Source organism: Penicillium taxi (assembly GCF_028828555.1).
Source record: "Penicillium taxi strain IBT 34144 chromosome Unknown utg000002l_segment0_segment0, whole genome shotgun sequence".
NCBI lineage: Eukaryota > Fungi > Ascomycota > Eurotiomycetes > Eurotiales > Aspergillaceae > Penicillium > Penicillium taxi.
In genome coordinates, this window is record NW_026643204.1 from 3477127 (window position 1) to 3502840 (window position 25714).

The 25714-nt window shown below is 47.9% G+C and overlaps 10 protein-coding genes across 10 annotated transcripts; 3 read left to right on the forward strand and 7 right to left on the reverse strand.

The window, feature by feature from the left end:
- Positions 1 to 58: 58 nt before the first annotated feature.
- Positions 59 to 850, forward strand: esdC (GTP-binding protein EsdC; the record flags this gene model as incomplete). Its single annotated transcript, XM_057205880.1, has 1 exon — positions 59 to 850. The coding sequence occupies one exon, from the start codon at positions 59 to 61 to the stop codon at positions 848 to 850; it is 792 nt and encodes a 263-aa protein (XP_057066487.1).
- Positions 851 to 1743: 893 nt separating this feature from the next.
- On the forward strand, positions 1744 to 5410 carry N7495_003212 (uncharacterized protein; the record flags this gene model as incomplete). The annotated part of the gene is made up of 4 exons (XM_057205881.1): positions 1744 to 1828; positions 1883 to 3408; positions 3660 to 5303; positions 5381 to 5410. The coding sequence occupies 4 exons, from the start codon at positions 1744 to 1746 to the stop codon at positions 5408 to 5410; spliced, it is 3285 nt and encodes a 1094-aa protein (XP_057066488.1).
- A 1043-nt stretch (positions 5411 to 6453) lies between these two features.
- On the reverse strand, positions 6454 to 7632 carry N7495_003213 (putative oxidative stress response protein Oxr1; the record flags this gene model as incomplete). The annotated part of the gene is given in 3 exon segments (XM_057205882.1): positions 6454 to 6598; positions 6660 to 7062; positions 7074 to 7632. 3 exon segments carry the CDS (start codon positions 7630 to 7632, stop codon positions 6454 to 6456), a joined length of 1107 nt encoding a protein of 368 aa, XP_057066489.1.
- Positions 7633 to 8166: 534 nt separating this feature from the next.
- Positions 8167 to 10120, forward strand: N7495_003214 (rhomboid protease PCP1; the record flags this gene model as incomplete). The annotated part of the gene is made up of 5 exons (XM_057205883.1): positions 8167 to 9007; positions 9054 to 9157; positions 9211 to 9544; positions 9602 to 9776; positions 9832 to 10120. Coding segments are annotated over 5 exons (1743 nt in total), but the record flags the coding sequence as incomplete, so codon positions are not given.
- A 442-nt stretch (positions 10121 to 10562) lies between these two features.
- On the reverse strand, positions 10563 to 11629 carry N7495_003215 (uncharacterized protein; the record flags this gene model as incomplete). The annotated part of the gene is made up of 3 exons (XM_057205884.1): positions 10563 to 10980; positions 11037 to 11336; positions 11391 to 11629. The coding sequence occupies 3 exons, from the start codon at positions 11627 to 11629 to the stop codon at positions 10563 to 10565; spliced, it is 957 nt and encodes a 318-aa protein (XP_057066491.1).
- A 1066-nt stretch (positions 11630 to 12695) lies between these two features.
- Positions 12696 to 13265, reverse strand: N7495_003216 (cupin domain-containing protein; the record flags this gene model as incomplete). Its single annotated transcript, XM_057205885.1, has 1 exon — positions 12696 to 13265. The coding sequence occupies one exon, from the start codon at positions 13263 to 13265 to the stop codon at positions 12696 to 12698; it is 570 nt and encodes a 189-aa protein (XP_057066492.1).
- Positions 13266 to 13885: 620 nt separating this feature from the next.
- N7495_003217 (putative MFS transporter) lies at positions 13886 to 15520 on the reverse strand (the record flags this gene model as incomplete). Its single annotated transcript, XM_057205886.1, has 3 exons — positions 13886 to 15186; positions 15213 to 15275; positions 15325 to 15520. The coding sequence occupies 3 exons, from the start codon at positions 15518 to 15520 to the stop codon at positions 13886 to 13888; spliced, it is 1560 nt and encodes a 519-aa protein (XP_057066493.1).
- A 1338-nt stretch (positions 15521 to 16858) lies between these two features.
- On the reverse strand, positions 16859 to 18068 carry N7495_003218 (uncharacterized protein; the record flags this gene model as incomplete). The annotated part of the gene is made up of 4 exons (XM_057205887.1): positions 16859 to 17278; positions 17333 to 17606; positions 17677 to 17842; positions 17912 to 18068. 4 exons carry the CDS (start codon positions 18066 to 18068, stop codon positions 16859 to 16861), a joined length of 1017 nt encoding a protein of 338 aa, XP_057066494.1.
- A 404-nt stretch (positions 18069 to 18472) lies between these two features.
- Positions 18473 to 19273, reverse strand: N7495_003219 (beta-ketoacyl reductase; the record flags this gene model as incomplete). Its single annotated transcript, XM_057205888.1, has 1 exon — positions 18473 to 19273. One exon carries the CDS (start codon positions 19271 to 19273, stop codon positions 18473 to 18475), a length of 801 nt encoding a protein of 266 aa, XP_057066495.1.
- Positions 19274 to 19310: 37 nt separating this feature from the next.
- On the reverse strand, positions 19311 to 25326 carry N7495_003220 (uncharacterized protein; the record flags this gene model as incomplete). Its single annotated transcript, XM_057205889.1, has 4 exons — positions 19311 to 19659; positions 19861 to 22280; positions 22330 to 24506; positions 24669 to 25326. 4 exons carry the CDS (start codon positions 25324 to 25326, stop codon positions 19311 to 19313), a joined length of 5604 nt encoding a protein of 1867 aa, XP_057066496.1.
- Between the last annotated feature and the right edge of the window lie 388 nt (positions 25327 to 25714).

Genomic DNA, 25714 nt, shown 5'->3' on the forward strand with positions numbered 1-25714 from the left:
TCTACGACATCTCTGTTATCAACGTCCTTTCTGATCGATTGCTACTATATCTTTCATAATGGCCTCCATTCAATTGAAGTTTTCTCTTCGCACCTCGTCCAATGTCAAGACCGTCCACCTCGTCGGTTCTTGGGACAACTATGCCCGCCAGCTACCCCTCTCTACAGAGGAGAAGCCCGGTGCCTGGGTTGGAAAGTTCCGCTTCCAGTCCTCAATGCTGCAACTGGGAACCCGTTACTGGTACTACTATATCATGGATGGATACCACGTTTCCCACGACCCAGCGGTTGAGTACACCGTCGAGCCCACCACAGGCCGCAAGCTCAACATTCTCGATGTTCCTGGAGGCAAGAGCAGCCGAGACCGTGCCCCCAAGCGCCGCACCTCGACCAACATTGCCACCGGCCGTGCTCTCTCGCCGTCCAAGATCCAGCACCCAAAGCCATCAAAGCCCTACGCCTCGCGCCAGCTCCGCGAAGCCGAATTCGGCGCCCCAACAGTCGACGACCTCACCCGCCGCTTTGCAGGTTCCCGTCTCTCAGACGAGTACTCCTACTCAAACAGCCCGCCCAGCTCGGCCGGTTCGTCACTTTCGTCCCGCTCCGGATCCTCGGGCTCGACGTCCCCCTCCTCTCTGTCTTCTATGAGCGACCACCACTCTCAGTGCCACTGTGAACGTTACGGTATCACCCGCAAGGGGGATCGTGTCAAGCTTGACTGCGGTGGTAGCCGCTGTGGCTATATCACTGAGTCATCTGATGCCTCTTGTTCTGAGTCCGAGGATAGTGATGAGGAGTACCGTCGTGCTCGCAGCGGTGTCCGTCGCCAAGGGATTGTCGTTCGTCGTTAAATATAGAGACTGATTCTGATGATCAATCTTTTACTCTACTTCTTACATGGAAACATGATCAGGCGGACTCTCTATGCTCAAATTCCCGTCCTGTATTTGGTCAAGTAGTTTATACTCATTCATGAATTATGATTCTCTATGCCTAAAATATTTGACTAAGTCGTAGATCAAGCTTTCCAATTTATAGACTAGACTGTATGCTCCAGAGTCCAGATTCAAGTAATCCCTATTATGATGATATCTTACATCCACGGTTACAGGGGTTACCATAACTCTGGAAGGCTATACCAAATTGACTTCATACCTCTCGCGCAACGGCGTGTCCATTAAAATCGACAAGGTCGTCGAGCTGACAAATTTGGCCCGAAGCTTATTGCACTTCGTGGTCAGAATATTCAGAGTATTTGCCTGGAAATATCTTGCCAGCAGCGAGAATAATGCTGCCCGAACTTTCTCACATCCAAGCAACTTGGATATGGTTTCTCTCTTCTTTCTTAAACTATAATATTAAATACGCCAGTCCATCTTAGACTTAGCCTGTCACATGATCTCGAAATGTTTTGTAACAATAAATAACAGCACTGGTGTGATTGCAACTTTCCAGAACATGGATACGATTGTTACTTCACAGTGAACAGTTAACATCAAGGTTCATCACTCTGATGAGAGCTTTCTAGCCACGGGAGCTAAAGAAATTCATCTTTGATATAAATTTGCGCATCTACTCCTGGCTACGGTAAATGAAAAGAAGCCCTGTTTGGCGAAGATGGATTATGAAATCAAGACGGTTTGTTCCTAGCTCGTCTAGATAGATCACCTGATAGCGGGGTGGGCTGGAAACCGGGCTTCAGCAGTGGGCTTACTGTCTCGCTCAAAACCATCGGGCTACAATCATGGCAACCACTATCTCCTACGATAGTATAAATTCTGGATTCCAGGCAGGAGTGATACACGGCAATGTCGAGAATATCACTGTTGGTTAGTGGAAGACACAACCTTAATAGAACATGACTAAATAGTCAACGGCCTTAGTACAATCGGAAACGCTAAACCGAGCTTGCCTTCGGGATCTGCGTACGACCAATCCTCTCGATGATAAAGAACGGATAAAAAACACTAAAGGTGGACTGCTTAAAGACTCGTATGGCTGGATTCTTGACAACGAGGACTTTAAAAGATGGGAAGACAACCAGAGCAATCGTCTCCTCTGGATCAAAGGTGATCCCGGCAAAGGCAAGACCATGCTACTTTGTGGTATCATCGAAGAGTTGACACGACTATATGGGGACAATGCGAACATCTCGTTTTTTTTCTGTCAGGCTACTGACATGCGAATCAACAGCGCCACATCCGTCTTACGGGGGTTAATATATCTACTTGTCGAAAAGCATCCATTCCTCCTTCCTCATGTGCGAGCTCGGTACGACCATGCTGGAAAGGCTTTATTTGAGGATGTTAATGCATGGAATGCACTTTCGACGATCTTCAAAGATATTCTGAAAGACCCGGCTTTACAGATGACGTATTTGGTAATTGATGCTCTAGACGAGTGCACAAGTGGGCTCTATTCCCTTCTTGACTTGATTATCCAAGAATCATCAGTCAATCTACCGATAAAGTGGGTCTTGTCTAGCCGTAACTGGCCTGACATCACCGAGCGACTTAACACTGCAACCCAGCTATCTCCGGTCTCATTAGAGCTGAACGAAGCGTCTGTATCTGACGCAGTGAATCATTTTATTCAACATAAAGTTCGTGGATTAGCGAAAACCAAAAGTTATACCGATAAAACTCGGAATGCTGTTCAAAGCTACTTGTTGTCAAACTCGCAAGGCACCTTCCTATGGGTGGCCTTGGTGTGTCAGAATCTTAAAAAGATACGAACAAGCGTGCTTAAGAAGTTAGAGTTATTTCCTCCTGGGTTAGATGCTCTATATGGTCGAATGATTGACCAGGTTTGCGAATCGCAAGATGCCGAGATCTGTAAGAAAATACTAGCAATCATGTCAACAGTTTTTCGGCCTATCACGCTAAACGAACTTGCTTCACTTATTGAACCTCCTGATGATGACTCCGATGACTTTTCTTTGCTTAAGGAAATTATTGCACTTTGTGGTTCATTCCTGACGTTACGACAAGATACTATTACTTTCGTTCATCAGTCCGCAAAGGATTTTCTTCTCCGGGAAGCTGTAAATGAGATACTTCCTAGAGGTATAGGAGCTGAGCACCGCATGATTTTCTCACGATCTCTCAACGTGATGTTCAAAACACTTCGGCGTGATATCTTTGATATCAAGTTACCTGGATTTCCGATTAAGGATGTCAAAAAACCCAACCCAAATCCACTAGCAGCGGCTGAGTACGCATGCGTTCATTGGGTGGACCATCTACAAGGTAGCGAGTGCAATGAAACCTATAAGCTGAGCCTTATTGAGATGGAATGCATGGGTCTGTTTCTACAGCAGAAATTTCTTTACTGGCTCGAAGCTCTTAGCATTTTGGGAAGTGTTACAAACGGTATCCAAGCGATGCAAAATTTTGAGACCCTACTTCAGGTATGTCGTTACTTATGTATGGACAATTATATTTTCTAGCTATATATCTAATTTTTTAGGAGAAAACTGAGTCAGAAGCTCTATTTCGTCGGGCTCAAGATGCCTCTAGGTTCATTCGATATTTCAGAACAGCAATTGAAAGCAGCCCTCTACAAGTATATTATTCAGCTCTTCTCTTTAGCCCAACAAGAAGCCTCACAAGAAGTTCTTTTTATAGAGAGAGACCAGACTGGGTCTTAAATGATCCACAGGTAGAAGAAACTTGGAGTCTTTGTTTACACACTCTGGAGGTGCATAATTCTCTGTTTAATTCGATTGCCTGGTCTTCAGATGGAAGCCGACTCGCATCAGCGTCCGTTGATGCGACAGTCAGGATCTGGGATCCAACTACTGGCCAGAACTTGTCAACTCTCAAGGGGCATAGTGATAGGGTCACCTCGGTTGCCTGGTCGCCAGATGGAAGCCGACTCGCATCAGCGTCCTGGGATTACACAGTCAGGATCTGGGATCCGGCCACTGGCCAGACCGTTTTCACTCTCGAGGGGCATAGTGGTTGGGTCAGATCGGTTGTCTGGTCGCCAGATGGAAGCCGACTCGCATCAGCGTCCAGTGATAAGACAGTCAGGATCTGGGATCCTACTACTGGCCATGGCTTATCTACTCTTGAGAGGCATAGTGATAGGGTCACCTCGGCTGCCTGGTCGTCAGATGGAAGCCGACTCGCATCAGCGTCCTGGGATTACACAGTCAAGATCTGGGATCCAGCTACCGGCCAGACCGTGTCCACTATTGAGGGGCATAGTGTTGGGATCAACTCAATTGCCTGGTCGCCAGATGGAAGCCGACTCGCATCAGCGTCCAATGATGGGACAGTCAGGATCTGGGATCCGGCCACTGGCCAGACCGTTTCCACTCTCGAGGGGCATAGTGATGGGGTCAGATCGGTTGCCTGGTCGCCAGATGGAAGCCGACTCGCATCAGCGTCCGTTGATGCGACAGTCAGGATCTGGGATCCAGCTACCGGCCAGAGCGTATCCAACCTCAAAGGGCATAATACTGAAATCATCTCAGTTGCCTGGTCACCAGATGGAAGCCGACTCGCATCAGCGTCCTGGGATTACACAGTCAGGATCTGGGATCTAAATACCAGCCAGGGCTTATACACTCCCAAATGGCATGGTGGTAGGGTCGCCTCGATTACCTGGTCGCCAGATGGAAGCCGACTCGCATCAGCGTCCAGTGATGCGACAGTCAGGATCTGGGATCCAGCTACCGGCCAGACCGTTTCCACTCTCGAGGGGCATAGTGATTCGGTCAGCTCGGTTGCCTGGTCGCCAGATGGAAGCCGACTCGCATCAGCGTCCGTTGATGCGACAGTCAGGATCTGGGATCTAACTACTGGCCAAAGCTTATCCACTCTTGAGGGGCATAGTGATTGGGTCAGATCGGTTGCCTGGTCGCCAGATGGAAGCCGACTCGCATCAGCGTCCAGTGATGCGACAGTCAGGATCTGGGATCCAGCTACCGGCCAGACCGTTTCCACTCTCGAGGGGCATAGTGATTCGGTCAGCTCGGTTGCCTGGTCGCCAGATGGAAGCCGACTCGCATCAGCGTCCGATGATGAGACAGTCAGGATCTGGGATCTAATTACCAGCCATAGCTTATCCACTCTTGAGGGGCATAGTGATAGGGTCACCTCGGTTGTCTGGTCGCCAGATGGAAGCCGACTCGCATCAGCGTCCAGTGATAAGACAGTCAGGATCTGGGATCCTACTACTGGCCAGAGCGTGTCAACTCTCAGTGTCACTTTCCGTTATCTTCTCCAGTTCGATAAATCAAATTTCAACCACTTGCACACGAATATGGGGACGTTTGATATAGCTTCTGTCACACTTGTAGGACATAACTCGATTCCATCGCCCGAGCAATATGGATATGGCTTAAGTCAAGACTGCTCGTGGATAACCTATAGCGGAGTCAACCTCTTATGGCTGCCTGCTGATTATAGACCCAATGATTTATTTCAAGTTTTTTCTTTATCAGCAAAATACATCGCGATCGGCTGTTCATCAGGTCACGTCATATTTCTCGCACTTACTGAAAGGAGTCCCGTCAGTAGTCTTTGATTTACGTTCATATTACCTCAAATTCTACCTCTCTTTTTGGTTTCGTTGAAAATAGCCCATAAAATTCCACATGCATCATATTTAACAGATGTAGCTTGGTCTTTGGAGTTTGGTCGAGGGGATCGGATCTGGCATCGGACTAGATACTCAAGCGCCCCACAACCTTAATTTGCTAACGGCCCGTACCACTATTTTTTATATTCTTGAAATATAAATGGCCTGGGCTAATCTATTGATTTATATCTTCTTCCATACAGCTTTGCTTTTGAGCAACATCCAGGAGTCGGTCAAACGAGCTGCAAGGATCTATGCAATATATCTCTCTTCATTGAATACGCAACGTCCATTTAGCACAAACAACAACATCAGCCACCATATGTTCTTCCAACACATGTTAAAAAATATCATGTTGAAAAATATCATCATGGAAACGATGAGACCATGCGATCAAGTGTCTCACTACACCTGGTCGCAGTCTTGATAGGAATAGCCTGGTCATTTTACTGGGCGCTCTGGACATGAAAATCGTGGCTACAGCGGTCCCCTCAATCACGAATGACTTTCAATCATCTAGCAACTCTGAGTGGTATGGATAGGCGTAGTAGGTATTACCATCACTAGCCATATTTCGCCATGACTAACGTCTATCACTAGTCTCTTGACATTATCTAGCTTACAGCTATCCTGGGGCCGTCTATATAAGTAAGCCCTTCCTAAGTGGACTTTCCAGACTGGAATTGACAAGTCGAGTGGAGAAGGTTATTTGGATCATTATTACTTTCTATTCAGCTGATTTCAATGCTATTCATGTTTCATTTTGGTATTCATGTGTCATTCCAGATCCTGGCTGTTTCCATGGTATATCTGTTTTATATGGCTGAACGTGACTTGATATGACTTGTTATGGCGTATCAAGGGCTCATGCACCCACATACCACACCTCAACGCCAATTATATCGAATTTAATACCCTCGTCGGAGAGAGGCTCATTACCAAATGTTTGACAGGATGCACTGACGCCCTTTTCAAGGCTCGTATCAACCCATAGTCCATAGTGGCCGTCACTACAATAGGTTAGTTAGCACGTTCAAGAATAGAACAGAAAGGAAAGTAGTATCAACGAACCCGCCACCGAGACTCAAAAAGCTAGTCTCACAAAATATCATGTAATCATTCACTCCACTATATGGAAATGCCTTGAAGCGAATGCGCTCGGGTGTTCTTGTCCCGGTGCTAGAAGTTCCCGGGCTGTTGATAGACGATGGCGACGGAGGAGACAGAACACCACCACTCGCCGCCGCAAGATGGTTCTTGATATTCGTGTTCAAGTTATGAGAGGGCGATCCAGATTTCGATTTCGGCGTGTCATTGCGCAGAGTACTCCATCGTCCAGCGTGGGTGGTATCAGCGGATGGTGGTGGTGGGAGGCCGGCACGTTCAAGAGCTTCTTCTGTCTGGGGACCGTCACTTTGGAATGCAAGACCAAGATTCACAGGAGGGGGAGCACGCTCGCCCGCCAGAGGAAGCACTCGCCCGTACCAAAGAATTGAGTGTTTGGATGGGGCGCATCGGTCATATATGCACCAAAGACAGCGCCAGAGGGGGAGGAGTCGCGGACGACAAGGACATAGCCCGCCCGCGGGCTGCGATGAGAATATTCGTCACAGTTGTCGTAAAGTGTGGACAGAGAGGCTCCGTCGCGATCAAGACTATAGGCAAGACGCCAGTTCTCGACGAGTTGTAGGCGTGGAGGAACAAGTAATCGTATTTCCTCCGCTAAAGCAGTTGTCAGGAGCTGTTGCTGGAGCAAGTCGCCTTTTGGTATTGTTAGGTTGAGAGGTGTGAGGGGTGGGGGCTGGAATGGAGAGGCTGTTCGATGCGGGGTATAAACTTCGGGAGACGTCAAATATGGTGTCGCTGATGGCATGGTGGCTATGCTGGTGTCCGTGAGGCGTCGATAAATACCAGAAACAACGTGGCTGACAGGGTATGAAAAGAAGGATGCAGTGGTTTGGCTATAGGGTGGATTTTGCTGGGGCGTGTGAGAGCCAGATCTGGAGGAGCTGGTGGGGGTATTCCCCTGCGACGAGGACGACATACGGGGCAATTTATGCTCAATTGTGGTAAAATTCGAACTCAAGAGTGAGGAGTCAATCTTCAAAGGTTTGTTGCATGACGAAGCGCAACGAAGTTGAAACCCGGTTATCGCTTATCTGTTGGCGTCGAAGCCAACCTTGAAGGTGTCTCCATCTGCATCAATGCCTGATTCCCCACAAATTACGAACTAACTGGTCAAATTTAGTTAAGAAGAATTGAGTCTAGCCCTCAAGTCACTTCATAGCTCAGAGCTAGATGTTGAGTGATGTATGTGATCATGAACGAAGAAAACAGGCTCAACCCAATGCACGGCGTACACTATACTCCTTTCGAGCTTGGAAATGAGCATTCAGACGTCAATATATGACCCACATGACAAGTATGAAGACTATGAAATTGTATGCACTTCACTACAACTTCCTGTTGCTGAAAGCATGGAGTATGGAAAGTCCGAATCTCCACTTTCCACCAATTCCCCGGATATCGGATCAACCTCTGACCGGTCATCAACTTGCCATTTTCACATCTCGCAGGGAACTTCACCAGCGTCGGGATTATGAGCAATGCGGTCTGGCTCGCATGGCGGATTCCGTGCTCGGGGCCTCGAGCTTCGAGCATGCTGCCCACGATCTTCCGCCCTGCTTGTCGCGATCTACACATCACGCCATGCCGTCAATACAGCGTATCGACCCGGCAAGTGAATCCTCTAAACGCTCACTCTCGAACCGATCGACCGACTTTATATCAGCTTTTTCCTCAGTGCTTCCAGAATTCTGCTCCAATTCAGCGAAGATATAAACGCACCACAGCCGCGCCTGCGCCAAAATCATCAGATGTCTTGCCGGGCAATAAGCGTCTTTCCAATGCGGAGATCCAAGCTATCTTTGGCCAGATCAAGTTCTCTCCAAAGCTGGCTAATAGAACCATAGCGATTTTGCATGCCCGTCGACTTCAAGGCACTCTGGATCTAGACCTTCCCGTCGACATTAGCCGTACCGTTTCCCAGCCACACATCGACCTTGCTCTAGACTGGCTCCGCGAGAAGTACCCGATCGATGAAGATGCTGCAATTATGGAGCGCATTGAAAGGGAGGAGCGGGAAGTCGAGGAGAAGCTAGTGCGACGCGCTGAACAGCTCGGTCTCTATAAACCACAGAGCGGATCCTATGACGCAGAGCTTGGCGAGAATAATTCTATCTACGGAAAGAGTGTCCTCAAAGAAGCTCGAGAACACAATGAAAAACGACTTCTTGCGCAGGAAGAGCAGAAGCGCCGTAAGTGGTTGGAAGGCGAGAATGAAGAGCGGGAACAACTACAGCGCCAGATTCAAGGAAACACGGCCCTGCAGCAGTACCAGGAGTCGGCCTTGACAGAAGGTATTTACTGCCGGAAGATGTTGATGATACCTGCTGACATTTGTAGCTCGTCCGCGGGCGGACCCCAGTGAGCGACCCCTTCTGGCCTGGGTCCAGAAGCATCATATTGCTGGGACTCACAATCAGCCCGAGGCCCTGACCATCACCACCGTATGAATTACCCGAACACAGGTCTTGCCATTGAATCTGACATATTTTCTCAGTCCCAACGTCTTGTTTCCTCTATCCTCTTCACTATTATTACTCTCGGTCTTTGCTATTTGTTCGCCAAGAACTATGAGCCTCCAGTGAAGGGCAGTCGTCTTTGGCCCGATATTCCTCCGGCCGCCGCAACCATCGCAGCAATTATCGGAACCAACGTGGCGGTCACTTTACTATGGAAGTACATCCCACCCTCATGGAGACTGCTCAATCGTTACTTTGTCATCGTGCCATTCTACCCCAGTGCACTTAGCATGATTGGAAGTGTATTCAGCCACCAGACCTGGAGACATCTTGCCACGAATATGTTTGTGCTAGGTCTTCTTGGAACAAAAGGTAAGCAATTATTACCTGGCCCTACCTCTACAGAAGCAATCCACTCATAACGGATAGTTCACGATGAAATCGGCCGTGGAAACTTCCTGGCAATCTATTTCGCGTCTGGCGCCGTTGGCGCTCTGTTTTCATTATCTCGCAGCGTCCTAATCGGAGCTCTCGGCATGAGCTCTCTTGGCGCCAGTGGCGCCACTGGTGGCATTGTTGCTGCATGGTGCATGTACTACTCTAAGTAAGTCTTTCCCACACTCAGTATTCTTCATACCCGCATCTAAATTTTACATTAGCCAAAAAATCACGACATGGATCATTCCGCGTGAATGGCAAGAGGCCGTCTGGGTGCAGGGCTGGGTCTTCCTGGCATGTCTAGTCGCTACAGAGGTGTTTGGAATGTTCACCCCTGCTCGATTTTTGACGACCTTCCCGTTGTCCCGACTGACTAAGATGGATCACGCTGCCCACCTTGGTGGATACATCACTGGTGGTGGGTGTGGGTACTATCTCGCGCAGCAGCGGAGAAAGGCAGAGCGAGAGCGGCGAGCCAGTTCGGGTTTCGCAAGAAGCCTCGGCTTTTAAGGGTTTCCTACACTCTTCGAGACTCCTTTGTAACATAGATTAAATTTTTCTCAATTCTTACCCTTTTTTTTCGCTAGGTAGCAATAACCATGCATGGAAATCAGAACCTACATCCATATGTGAGTAACAGGGTATATACACCTGGGCGTGTCTTAATCCACCACTAAGAATGTTCATTCATTACAATGGCCTCGGAATCCAATTGAGACGCCGAACCACTGGAATTAAATCGTGTATTGTTGAGAACATTACTTATTTCATTTGTTTTGATGCTGAGGCCAACCAGTAAATCAAGTCAAGTGCACAGTTATAGAGTATCAACGCCAATCGGTAGAAGCCCGTCAAAAAAAGGAGCGTAGTGGATATAATCAGCAAAAGATGGTATCATGAAAAATCGGCTAAATAAGCAAATCGCTACCTAGGTCTTAAACTCGCGCATTATTCAGTTCTTCCCGCTGCTCTTTGGCGGCGGCGGGAAGTAAAGCCCTCCAGAATTTGCTGTCGGAGTCTGCTGAGACTGTATGTGGGGCGTTGAGGTAGCGGAATTATCGCGGAGCGGAAGATCCGACGACTGACTTCCAAGTCGGTTGAAGGCTAGCGTGCGAGGAGTAAACGATGAAGGAGGAGTACCGCTCATGGAACCACCGACTACTGTTGGCGGGAAGCCTGGTGTACGAGGAGCCATACCTCCGTGGCCGAATTTAGGCGTCATGGGGATGCCGCCGGGTGATTTGAGGACTACTTCCTCAAAGTGTTTCTCGATGCGCTTTTCCTCTCTCTCGGCCAATATCTCGGCTTTTTCTTTCTTGGTGATGAAACAAGAATGGATGCTGACGCAGAGCTCTGCGAAGTAAATCAAACTGTGACTATGTTAGGTTTCTGCGTTTTCCGGGCTGTCAGGAGCAGGTAGATTTACATTAGGACGATGTTAACGCCGAACAGTGATTTGGATTGCTTGCAGTATCCGATGTTGGATGAGTAGTGGGCGACACTGCATGGCTTGGTAATATACCACGGCGCTCCTGGTTGTGGGTGTGCCGAATCTGACATATCGCTTCCTGCCTGGTATCTTACGGAGATGATAAAGAGGATAAAGCAGCCCAGGTGAATTATAGCGGCCAGGGGCGGGTGAAACAAGTGCATGGAATGGACGGGGAATTTAGCGATGAAGAAGAAGAGAGCCAGCACGCCGAGGACGAGATTGTACTCGGTGAGGCTTATTCTGAAGTCAGCAAGAGTGTGGTGTTTCTCGAGAGATGTCACGACTTACAACGAAGACCACACCATGGGAGTTTTGTATGCTTTATAGTTGGCAGCAGCGTATAGTGCCTCATCTGGGGCACTGTTGAACCCATTATCTGCGCCATCCTGCCATAGCAAAGTGCTATAGAGGTTATGGGAAGCAACACCACTCAAAGTCAAGGTGACAACTACAAATGGGAACTCGACAAACATCAAATAAAACACGAGCCGGTGGTTTCGATACCGCTTTGGAAAAAAGAACTGCATGGTGGTGGTTGGGAGTTGCCCTAAAAAGCCGAACCCTTTACAAGTATGCGAGAGGGCGGCAAGCGACCGAGAGAGGAACCTCAGATGTAAGAAACAATACGGCCAGAACCAGCTGGTTACGACATTCAATCTCTGGAGAAATTCCAAAGAGCCAAGAACGGGCTGCTTGCTTATGGAAGAAGTTCTGAAAAGTCAAAATCAGCATGAGGATTAACGGCGATAGATATGAGCCGGTCTGTATCTGGGCCACTGGGCCTCCTCCCAATCACACATCGCTCGCGTGCAGAAGGCCGAATCAATGGAGAGTGCGCAGAGAGAACTTGTGTTGCATTTGGCCAATGCTTGTCGGCGGCAAAGCGCCAGAGGTCAAGTCCCCAGGCCTGTTGCGCCAATGAGCGGATGTGGACTGGGGATGGGCTGTCGGCTGTCACACACTAGTCTGTGTGATAGGACGATTGACCTGCATCACAGTCACAGCACAGCTAAGGGTAAAGCGAGACGCCCGTGTTCACGAGGTGGGGTAGTAGAAAAGTCCCAACATGCCATTGAGAATATTGAAATAAGGTGGTTTGTTTATTAGTGAAGGGAGATGATAGTCACGTACGACTTCCAAGCTTGGTTATTAGTGCTTTCATATGCTCAAAAATTTCAACAGTTTATTCCAAGTCTTGGAATAGAGACCCTGGATTCATTAAAGAGGGAAATGTCAGAAATCAGGAAGGCTGGTTAAGGATGAGACCGTCGTTCAGTTAGCCTTCATAGTATAGAGTACGAGCACAATACCAACGTTGAACTTCTACCTATCTTTAGGGAAAGGGATAATTTCAAATATCAAACACAGGGCATTGGAAACGAAAACTCAGATATTAATTTTCATCCTATGATTTTTTTTTTTTATGTCCTCCCATTCCTCACATATTCCGGTGACTTCTGGTCTTCAAAGTTGACAACACAATACAGCTTTTCCAATCAAAATTGGAGGTTGTCCCAATTGACAAACTGCTTTGATACAATGGTATTCCTCTAGCGTCGTTCATTTTCAAATTCCCTGGGATATTCGGAATTCTTAAACGTCGTTCCCACTCGGCTCAAGATCACCAGCCCCAGAGCCAAGATCTTCATTCATTTCCTTTCCATTGACAGTCAAAAGAGCGCAATCCTGCAACACAAAAAGCATACGACACCACTCAGTCTGACTCGGGTTGCGCCATCCGTGCATTGTGGCACGCTGAACAGCGACATCACCTCGCTTCATGAGTACGGGTTCCCCCTCTTCCACAACCATCTCAACCTCCCCCTCTAGCACAACCCCGTAATCGAGACTCTTTGTGCGATGTATAAGTGGTTCGTTGGCGGGAGGGAAGTCCACAATACGGCAGACTGTCCCACGAGGATTGACCAAACCCAGTTTGTCAGCTTTGACGATATTTTCGTGGGCGGTGATGTCGGCATCAGCGTTCAGATCGACTGGAAACCCAGAGGTTGTGTAGATGAGATCAAAGGCCACCTGGCTCTTTTCGTATGTCTTCCAATGGCAGGGAGTGGATGACTGAATGATTGCATTGCCCTCTGCATCGTGGCCGGTGATGTGCCGAGTGACCGGGCGAAGTGGTGAGATCTGACCTGTGTTGGACATTTTCAATGAAGTTGAGAATACGGTAGGAGCTTGTCTGCTGGTAATGGATTCCAATCTCTTTTAAATACCCCTAATCTCGGGGCCCCCTCTTTCTAGCAGCTGCAGCTGAATTTCCCTTGTCCACAACTGCGCCTTTGTCCCACTTTGATGCATATTCGACCAGCAGTGAAATAGGGAGACTTTGAGGAAAGTTCTGTAGCTTTTGAGATACATCCATTCCTCTACGGGACATTATGACGACATATGTGTCCGGTGAGTGCATCTCTGCACAATATCCACTAAGATCGACTATGATCGGCGACTTTTCTTACGTCGCATGTATAAGATCTGGTGGGATCTTACACCGTAATAGGTCTCCACATTTCGATCTGTCCACTTCATCCAATCTACAGCTTTGAAGGTCAAATGTCTTCGCCAGAGCAGGCTTTCTCGGCCCCAATCTAAACACCTGTATGGTAAGATTCGAAGATGCAGTTTATCCATCGCAACCGAACGCCACGATCTACGACGTATGGAGAACTCAGCTCAGTCGGGGAGGTATATACCCTTGAACTACCAAGGTGCTTAAACATTCGAAGATCTGGACTTGGATTATTTTTGTCTCTATATTTAACGGTCATTCATAGGAACCACCGGAACTCTGGAGATGAAGGTCCATCTTTCATGTTTTCTGTCGGAATATCTCGAGCATGAATCGTGACTCCGTCACGTCGGTCGCGCCGCTTATTGTCCAGCCACATGTACAGTCCCAGAAAACCAGCGAGACAGGCTCCAGTAGCCCCGAACACAGCGACTGTTATCAAAGCCGGCATATATTTCGGTGCATCCTGATCACGGAACACGTTGCTGCTCACTAGACCCATCAGATTGGCTAGCGGCACACCAATACTCGTCAGCAGCACACGACGACCCTCGTGAGCGATATTGTTATTGTACCAGGTACTGAGCAGAACAGAGGGGGCTGATGTGCCCCAGGTCATCATGAAGGTTGCGAAATATGCCAATTGCACTTCTTTGTGAACGTCACTGATCGATGCGTAGATTATGAACCCAATAAATGTAAACAAAAAGCCCAGCACAATGAAGGGTGAGCGTAATCGGGTGAAATCAGACGTGAAGGCAAGGACTAGTAGCATCACTGCACCGGTCACATTAGGTGCAACGGTGTATAAGTTGGTCTTAACAGTTGAATAGCCCAATCGAGCCACGATCTGAGGCATGAAGAGAGACACACCTTGCAGCGGTACTCCGAGGCATATTTCAATGCATAGGAAGAAGTATGTAGTCGGATGTTTAAAAATGGCCAAGGCCTCGCGGAAGCGGAACTCTTCATTTACCACTGCACTGGAATCGACCTGAATACGATGATGTGCGAGTGCCTTCTGTTCCGGTGATAGAAAGCTTGCTTCCGCAGCACTTTTCGGAAGGTAAAAGAAGGCGAAAACTGAGAAGATGACCGTCACTCCACCTTCAATAATGAACAGATATCGCCAATTTGGGATTTTCGATCCTTTGATCTGAAATACACCGAACGCAATGAGTCCAGCGAAGGCATTGGCAATATTTGATGCAGCATAGAAAACGGCAAGTCGACGGGCAAGTTCACCACGACGATAGAAGGTGGTCAGGTAGTATATGACCAGCGGGAAGAATGCCGCCTCCGACATGCCCAGGAACCAACGCAAGGCGAACATGCCACCGAAATTATTCGTTGCAGATGACAGCAAGGTGAATGAGCCAAAGAAAAACATCAGGATTGGTAGAACGCGAGCTGGACTGAATTTCTTTCCAAGCATGGCGAATGGGGGCGCAAAAATGACATACGGGACGAAGAATATCGATAGCAAAAGATTGTATTGATTTGGCTTGAAGTGCAGATCTTTCCAATCGCCAGAATTTATCAGCATAAATCCACATGAATCTATTTATTGGGGGTTTTAGGCTTACCGTCGGTCATTCCATCTGTCTTTGCATTACCCAGATTCCCTTTGTCCAGCGCATTGAAGAGATCTAACCCAGGTTAGTTGGTTTGACCCGCAAGTCTCATGGCAACACCTACACATGATGGCTAGAATTGGAAGTAATCGCATATCAAAACATCGGCAGAGTCGTCGCTCGGCCTTGTGGTCAACCACGCGGGTAATCTCATCCACGACACCCTGAGCAGAGGCATAGCCCTGAAGCTTATTGTCCTCAGCCTCCAAGGGGGACTTGGTACTATCTTTCACCGACGGTGAGAGTACATGACCCGACATGATGGTTCACTAGCGCAGAGTTGGAGTACAGAGCTTCCAGAAGCGCTCTGTTGTCATAACTGTGCAGGGCATCCCTTGCTCATTAAGAATGTTGAGAACATGCCGGTCACACCCCTACGCTTCTCCGCATCAATGACCCTGATAACTGTCGATCACACTGTCATTGTACCGGATGGTTGCATCCTGTTCTATGGTGGAACACCCTTATCTGCGGAGAAATCGACGGATCGGGTGTACTTGATATCAGAGCGTTACATGACAAACTATCAAGATAGATTGTTTTGACTATTGGATCTTGATTTGTTCTCTTATATCCTGGGTCTGTTCTTCATATTTACATTTTACTCCTGCAGTAATGTATACTTCAGATTCCTGGCAGTACCAGCTATGCCCTAAACTAATCATACGGCACTTGGTATCCATCGACCTTTGTCTTCTTATCACCGGAACCTTTGGAACGAATTATTTTACAGATATTTTGGCGATTGCAAAGGATTAAATGTTAAGATTGATAAGCAGTTATGGACCGATCAAGTGATTTTTTCAGTAACAAATTGAGACGTCAAATTTCGCAAAATCGCTGCGTAAAATATGGCCGTTCATCTGGACATGCCAAGTGTTTACACGAAGTTGAGAGCACACAATGGAGGCTCCATATACTCGCAGACCATTTTTATCTTATGTGTGGCATTCAGTAGCATAATATTCAAGGTTCTCTCCCAAATGTAGTGAAATCTTTCTATTCAGCGCAAGTGTGTCCTCGAAACCTCCAGGCCTTCCTCAATGACCAGGTACGGTACCTTACCCCGCCAACACCCGCGCCCAAAATGGTAATGTGGGATATTCTCTTCAGTCTGAGCTTAGATTTGTGTTGAATAAGACAAAAAGACAAGATAAGATGCAAGTTTAATACTATCTTGATTTGCCCGATTCAAATGCTGCATAGTATATCATTTGCTGGAAACATGCGACAGCCCAGCCGCGTTTCTTGGTCACACATGGGCAGTCTATCCCAGTAGTTCTCATATGTGAGAGCCATCGTCTTTAAGATATGAGTGAGGGCGAAATGTATCTATCATGTAGGTAAGGGGATTCCGGATTTTCAGAAAAGTAAGCAGTCGACGGGTCTTGCTCCTCGGATGGCCCACACTCACGACCCGTCTGTACTCTCCGAAGCGATGAGGACCAAAACCCCTGCGTGAAGGGCCTGGAGCATAACCACCAGTACAACCTTACCTTCTTCTCGCTTGGCAATGACAGTGAATCAAATGATTGTTCAATCTTTCTATTCACGACCTCCGTTACGGCAAGGCAAGCCTTTAGAAACCTTGATGGAGATCACGGCAAAGTCCGCATCACTCCTTCAAATGCAACCAGTGCAATCGCATTCGCGGGGAAGGCCCGCAAAAAGCATGGCACGAATCCCCGCCAATATCCTTTCCATCCACGCTCTCGCCAGACCGCCAAAGCGGCATCCTTCCAGCCTCGGAATTGTCGTTGTCCATCATTCAATGTTCCACCCATCGGGTCTGTCATCAAACGCTGCTTCACCACATCAGATGGATAAGACGTGAGCCAGAAAGCCTGGGCAGAGATGCCACCGGCCCAAAAGTTAATTGCGGGCGTTGACATGCTGGTGTTTTGCTTCATGAACCGGGTAAGGATGTCATAAGAGCTCCACCAGAAGAAGAAGAAAGAACGGAATAAAATAGTGGCCCCAAGACCACGATATATGCCACGAATACCATGAGCACGATACTACGTTGGCATGTTTAGTTAGCTGCCCCTAAAATGGGATAGTTGCCAACTTACAATTTTTTCGACACAGTCAATTGGTCCACTATACATTCGTTGGCTTTTGGTGGCCGCATATTGCACTTGAAGACGGGCCTTGATGTGTTCGACTGGTGCGGCAATGAAACTGACGGTTGTACCAGCCATGATACCCGCAATACCGTGGCCGAAAGATGGGAGCGTTTGGAGATCGGGAGTTTTATTTGAGAACAGAGACCAGGCGCGAATATTCGGTTTGGAGAAAACATTTTCCAGAAGTAGTCGGCGATATAGCGTTAAGGATCCCAGCATACTATAAATCAAGTTAGGGTTAGTTTGATTCCGCATCGCTAAAATCGAAGCCCGCGCCTGAAGTCACTTACACTGAGTCCATTACCATCCATCCGACCAGCGGTGGCGTGGCGCCCTTATAAAACCCTCGGACTCCTTCCTTTCGTACAGTCTGCAATGTACAGTCCAGCGGACCACTGAAATGTGCATCTTTGCTGGTTTGAAGGCGGACCTTGATGGTATCGAACGGATGGCCAACTAGAGAAACATTTAATTAGAGCTCATGATACAAAAAGCCAACGGGAAGAATGTAACACAGGAACTCACCACTTAGCTTCGCAACTCCAGAGAACATGCCCGCCACGAATCCCTTATAATTCTGTTTATTTGTCGCATCTGACTGTTTAGAGTCTATCTCTAATGCCGGTTGGTCTTTGCGATGGAGCGCGTCCGAGATCGGAACTGGACTTTGCGCCGGTGTCATGGTCTCGTCGGACGATTGGCAATATGAATTGTGTTTATCAAGGAGAAAAGTGCCGTGCAATCGAAAGCTGAGTAGATTGTACAATGAAGTGAAGATTTTTTTTTTTTCCAAAAAGGATCCACGAGTTGTCAATGACGAGCTTCTCCGCACCGCATCAATAGTTCTCCTTCCGGGGAGAAACGGCGTCGCTCCGAGATAAGGTTCGACACCTCAGGCTTGACAAATGTATTACGTATCCACATCTTTAAAGCTTATTATTGGTCAAACTTTCCACTACGAGAGTGAAAGGTCATAAATACGACAAAGTGTGATAAATAGCATGACTTCCTATATCAATAGCAAAGGAAATTGGACGTCTATATCTCAAATCAATATCGGTTCGCTCAAAGAAAGATTCATAAATATCAAGGCTGAGACTTGGCCAAAATAATCTCAGCCAGTGCCATCAGAGATCCACTTGATAACAGTTCCAGCACTTGCACATTGGCATTAGCCTCTCGAGCAATCCAGTTGCGAATCTCAATAGCAACAAGAGAGTCAAGGCCAAGAGACGCAACTGCGATGGATGGGTCCATGTCGTCCATAGAGATGACCAGAACCTGTGCTAGTTTTGCTGCCAGAGCCTCGTAGCAGGTTTGCAGTGCTGCCTCCTTTGACGGAGAGTTCTGTAGCATGGTGTTCAAAGCCACAGCAGGGCCACCTTCCCGATGACTTCCAGTACCAAGTCGCGCCTGGGCCGCCTCGTAGAGGACGCTGAACTTGGCATCTTGGGCCCAGAAGTGTTCCAGTGAGCCTCCAAGTCCTAGCCCGGTAATTGTCTGCCCTGCGCATGATTTTGCTAAGTCACCTGTGATAGCTGCTGCAAGCAGTGCCAACACCTCTCCCTCATCCATTGTGTCGCTTCCAATGTTCTTCAGTACCTCTTGCAGGCGTTTTGCGTCAGTCTCGGCAAGATAGCCAGCATTACTCACGGCTGTGAGATCTATAGAAGTTCCAGGGAGACCTTGAGAGCGCCTGTATTCCATGAACTCGTCCAGGAACACATTTGCTGCAGCATATGCTGCCTGTCCTCTGTTGCCGATCACGCCCGCAACAGATGATAGTGTGACGAAAAAGTCCAGTGGTGAATCGGAGAGCGACTCATGCAAATTCCAAGCACCTTCAACTTTGCTTACCACCACTGCCTGGAAGTCATCCAGCGTCATATTTTCAAACAGCATATCCTGCGCTCAAAATGTCAGTTTAGTTGGTAGAGAAATGTGATGCAGGGTGTCTCATTACCCGAAGAACCATAGCGCCATGAACGACACCTCGAACTGGGGGCAGATCTTTCATGTCCTCCTTGATGAGTGTTTCAACCGAATATTTGCTGCTCACGTCACAGGCCTTGACAGTGATAATTGTTCCATCCAGGGCCATCTCATCGATGAGGAGTTGCACCTTGTCATTAACTGGTGAGGCCCGACGGGAAACAAGCACGATGTTTCTCGCACCCTTCGCAGACATCCACTTCGCCATACTTCTTCCCAGACCACCTGTACCACCGATGAGTATATACGAGGCATCAGCTCTCAAAAGAGAGGAGCTGGTCCTTTTTGCAACAGCCTAAAATCTCAATGTTAGATAATATGCACCTCATGACCTCGGACACTTAAAACTCACCTTGACTTGGTCTTCTTCATGGGGAATAACCACTATTTTCCCTATTGCTTTTCCCGTTTGCAACGTACGGAATGCAATTTCTAGCTCAGAGATCCGGAATATTGTCAGAGGAGAGATGGGATTGACTGACCCCTGGTTCAGAAGCTTGCTGACATCACTCAAGAGTCGCTTCATCAATTGTGGCCGGTATAGCGCGACTTTGCTAAGGTCAACGGATGCGAATGTGACATTATTTTCAAATGGTAGCATGTCCAAGCGTGTATTCTTGGTGATATCAGCCTTGCCAATTTCGATAAATCGACCAAATGGAGCAAGACACTCCCATGTCTCTCGCAGGAGATCCCCTGCCAGCGAGTTGAGCACCACATCGACTCCTTTACCACCGGTTAGTCTGCGAATTCCACGGCCAAAGGATGTATCACGACTGTAGAAGATGCGATCCTCGGGGATATTGTAGTGACCCATTAGGAACATCTTTTTCTCTAAACTGCCGACCGTGACAAATATATCGGTGCCGATCATCTGAGCCAGCATGATGGCAGATTGTCCGACACCGCCAGCGCCGGCATGAATGAGAACACTTTCCCCAGCTTGAAGCTGACCAAGATCGAAGAGTGCATAATATGAGGTGCAGAACACAACTGGTACGGTAGCTGCCACCTCGAACGAAATATTCTCGGGTATTGTCGTCGCACTGGTCGCTTTGCATCGGGCAAATGTCGAATAGGCACCCTCTGGCAAGGCCATGACTCGCTGGCCAATTTGGATGTCGTGAACATCTTTGCCGACCGCAGAAACCACACCGCTGCATTCAATTCCAATGTATGGTTGCGCAAGCTGACCCATTGTCACAACAATATCTTTAAAGTTAAGACCAGTCGCCTTGACTGCGATCTCAATATCGCTGTCACTCAGCGAATCAAGAGCATCATCCACAAAGTACATAGTATCCAGAGCACCAGGGCTGGCAATCTGTAACTTGAAGCGCCGGTCAGGCTGGAAAAATGGCTGAGATGAGACTGTCATGTCATGAGTCTCATTGTGCACGAATGAATTCGCTGCATCATCGTCAAGAATGCGCGGAACAAGAATTTCGGTTCCCTTCGCCTTGAGTTCAAGATCCTTGCAGGGCTTCTCGTTTTGTGCTGGCCATAGTATCTCCATCGCTGCAAGGACTGAACTTGCTGGATTTGCTAGATCGTCAGCGTCTAGTCCAAGCGTGGCAACCTTTGCCAAAGTCTCGGACCGCAGACTGCGCGTCAGGCCGACAATCATATGGGCGTCTGGATTACCTGCCCCGAAGACCCAAATTACGTGGGAAGCATTGAGGAGAGTAGCTTTGAGATTGTTGAAAGAATCGGTAGTGAGGTCACGAAGTGAATATGCGCCGGTTTGTAGAACAATGACGTGCTTCATTGAGGCTTCGACTGCTTCAAACTCTGAAATTGACGGTTGCCATCTATTGGTTTTGTTCGAGATGGCGCTGCTCAGGTTTTCGGCAACTTCCCCAACGGCGCCCCAAGATGTGATGATAACATCACTACGATCATATATACCGTTTTCATTTATACTAGGCTTGTTCTTGGGGATGAGATGGCCATTGGTAATGGGTACTCCATTTGTGGCCGTCTTTTTGGACTCATCAATCTCACTATCGACTTGGCTTTCAGCATCAGACAAGGGTAGCCACTGGAACTTGTAGCATAAGTCGCGAATATTATTACCACGAAGCAGGCCTGGGTCTTTGAGTGGAGTCATGATGAGACCCTCCATAGCGATCAAAACATCGGCAGAATTTTCCGGCGTCATCCACATATCAAAACTGGTTGGCTCTGGGATCGCTTTGCTGGGACCTCCATTACACCAGGCCTTCACAAATTGACCGGGAATTGATGGGATATGATCGGTGATTATCAAATTTTTGATCATTGTGGGCATATAAAGAGTCTCCAATTCCATTCGACCCCGTCCAAGAATCGGCCAGACAAGATGCAGAAGACCGTCGAGGAAGGATGGATGGATAGTTAAGGGGGCTTCAAATTTCTTTGGCATCATACTCTTTGTATCCTTAACCACAAGATCGGCGCGACTATGGCGAGCGTCTGAAAAGCAATTTTCCAGGCCCTGAAAAGTTTGGCCATAAGAAGCACCAATATCAGAAAGAACTTGATACATCTCCTTGGTGTCGATCTTATACGTGGCTTTTGCCTTTACATTAGCGATTTGAGCCTGGAAATGCTCCACGTCAGTCTCAGCGATATTGGAGACCGATGACTGCTGCATTTTGTTGGCCCTAGTCCCGATAAGACCGGAACAATGCTGCGTCCAGCCTCTCTTAAACGACCATGAAGAGATGTGGAACTCATCCCAAACATCCGAGTTACCGCGAGTTCCTTCAGCATATGGGCGGAGAGAGATAGTTGTCTCTGCATCGAAATCGTCGATTAATACAAGTGCTGAGCCCACCTTCACCTCGCGAAGCTCAAATTGAGTGAATGAGGCATCATTTTGCTTTGCTCGACGGCGAGCTGCCTCAACAGCCATAGAGAGCTGATTGCAAGTTAGTTTACACTTTTAAATAGGAGTTGGGTAAGCTCACATAGCCGGCCATAGGATATACGTTCATTCCCTGCATTTTGTGCTCTCGAAGCCATGGTATGTCATCAAGCCGAACAATGTTGCGCCATGTTGGCTCAAGATCGTTTGAGTATATGGCCAGTGCGCCTAACATATCATTTCGAATACCATCTCTGGAACTATGCTTTTGTACAATGCGAGACTCATGCCAATAGCGAGTATTATGTTGCCAGGGGTATCGAGGCAAGTCTGTCAAAAAAGACCGAGTGCGCCCGCCACTTCGAGAAAAGTTCACCTCATTCATCTTCAGGGCGACTCCTCGTACGAATGCGGCACCGGCTGCATCAAGAACAGACTGGGAGGGCTCAATATTCCGCACGATAGTGGGAAAATAGGCAATTTTCGAGCTTGCTGAACCCAGACTTTTCAGTATATCCAGAATTGGGCCCTTCAGCGCAGAGTGTGGGCCAATCTCGATAAGCAAGCTAGGTCGAGTGTCTTCATCTGCACATATTTTACTCAGAGCGTCGGAGAAAAGCACTGAGGATGTGAGGTTCTTCACCCAGTATGAAGGGTTCAGCTCAGATGCCTGAGCATATTCACCAGTGACAGAAGAAAAAAACTTGGCCTTTGCCACTGGGGATGGCTGAATATCTTCGATTGAGGCGAGATATGCCTCGGCCACATTTTTCATATGATTGGAGTGGTAGGCAACGTCAATCTTGAGCTTTCGATTGAAGAAGTGTTTCTCTTGCAAGATCGCCTCCAACTCATCGATGGCTAGAACATCTCCCGAAACGGTGACACTGGAGGGACTGTTGACACATGCGATTGTCAAGTATCCTTTGAGCGTCTTGAGTATAGGTCTGATGGTCTCAGGGCCACAACCAACAGCAATCATACCCCCTTGCAAGAATGGGAATGATTTTTTGAGTAGTTGCGTCATTTGACCACGACGGTAAGCCAGTGACATGGCGGCTTCCAGGTCGTATAAGCCAGCTGCGTATGCTGCTCCGATCTCGCCAGAGCTGTGTCCAATGACGGAGGTAGGTTTGATACCCCATGATTGAAGCAAATCTGTAAGTGCGATTTGAAGAGCAGTGCAGGCAGGCTGACTGAGATGCGGCGAGTTGATTTCAGACGATTGACTATCCTTCTGGAGAACTTCAAGAAGGGAAAACTCGGCACCGAGGTTGCGGAGGCACAGATCCGCCTCTACAAGGGCCGAGGAGAACACTGGGTATTCATCCATAAGTTGAGTTCCCATTTGTGCCCATTGAGCTCCCTGTCCCGTAAAGACAAATGCAATGTTTGGAGTTCCAAGCACTCGAGTTGGATTAGACTTCAACTGCGCCAGGCGGATACTGAGCTCATCCAGTGATGTTGCGGATACAGCGATCCGATATGAGAGGTTTGACATTTTGCTCCCAAGAGTGTAGGCAAAGTTACCGAACAAAGACTTCTCAAACACTTCCGGTCGTTGTTCAAAATATACACCAAAATCGTTGATTCTGATTTTCAAGGAATCTTTATCGTTGGCCGAGATCAAAAAGAGTTTGCGTAAGGGATCATTATCTGCATCAGGATTGTCCTGATTTTCGGCCAGTGGCGGTGGCTTTTCAAGAACAGCATGTGCATTTGTGCCTCCGAACCCATAGTTTGAGACGCTGACATATTTCTTACCTCTAGGCCAAGGGCGGGTGGATGTGATCACTTTCATATGCCATTCATTCAAAGGAATATTGGGGTTGGGTTTTTTGAAATCAGCGTTTGGTAGCAGAAGGCCCCTGTCAAGCATCATAGCGGCCTTAATGAGGGAGGCCATTCCGCTTGCCCCTTCAAGATGGCCCACATTCGATTTCACAGACCCAATATAAAGTGGATTCCTCGCTGTTCGATTGTTTCCCAAAGCTCCGTGAACTGCTTTAGCCTCAATTGGATCTCCAGCTTTGGTGCCAGTACCATGCATTTCTGCAAACCCGCATTCATCTGGATTTAGCTGTGCATTGCTATATACTTGCCGGATCAGGTCTTCCTGGGCTTCGCCATTAGGTAACGTAATTCCCTTAGTTCTGCCGTCTTGATTGACTCCAGTATTAGCGATAATGGCCCGAATGGGATCTTGGTCGCGAATTGCAGCGTCAAGTGGTTTGAGAAGCACAACCCCTGCGCCCTCTCCACGTGCAAATCCGGATTTAGCTCTTTCGTCAAAGGCATACGTTTTTCCATCGTCATTGAACAATCTGGATTACCTCGTGTCAAAATACTGAAGACCTTGGTATGACGATGCTGCAATATCAAGGTAAACTTACTGTGACATAGACATGGAAACAAAGTAATCGGGGAGTATGTTTAGTCTACATCCAGCGACAAGGGCTTCACTCGATTCACCAGTTCGCAAACTCTGCACTGCATAATGCAGAGCGACAAGAGACGAAGAGCAAGCAGTATCGAGGGTGATACTGGGCCCTTGTAAGTTGAAGAAGTATGATATGCGATTAGACTGGAGAGAAGGGGCGTTTCCGGTGGCCTGGTACATCGGACAGGTATCGATATCCCGAAGATTTCGTAACTCGTAGTCCGCAAAATTTCCACCAACAAACACACCAACCTTACGTCCTGAAAGAGACTCTTTAGGAATACCGGCACTCTCCAATGCCTCATAGGAACACTCTAACAGAAGTCGTTGCTGTGGGTCCATGGAAATGGCCTCTTGAACTGTCACATTGAAGAATGGAGCATCAAATCGAGAAAGATTCTCCTCGTTTAGGAAGTAACCACCCTCGGGATTGATTGTACCCGGCTTGGATGAATTCGGATGGTGATAAGCGCCTGCAGAGAATCGATCTTTGGGTATGAGTGACCAGCCACTCCGACCTCGAGTGCAGAGCTCCCATAAGTCGCCGGGGGAGGCAACCTGACCCGATAGTCGACAGGCATAACCGATGATAGCAATAGGCTGCAGCACCCTCCCCTCTCCTTGAACCTGCGCCTCATTATGGTCGATCGAATTTGCCATAGTGAGGAATCAGCGAAATGAAAAAGGGTGAAGAGCGTGCATCTCATATGAGCCTGTGGGTATTGAGATTAAATAGGCCTCAAGACGTTCTAATTGTCCGTATCAATCATTATTATAAGTGTTTGTAGCTGACTAAATGCCATTTACTATGTTTGTTACACCCCGAGACTCGGCCGTGATCAGGGTGCATTCTTGACATTGGACGATGTCGGCGTAACTTTGACGGGCTGTTGTACAGCACACTTAGATTAAACACAAAATCAGGAACCGTCTAGGTTCATGCAACCCACTCAATCTTTGATATGCCTTGGTTCATAATTACCTAGGTAATTATGCTAATTGCATGTGCCTCGGTGAGAATCGCCACTTCTCAGCTCTATTTCTTCCC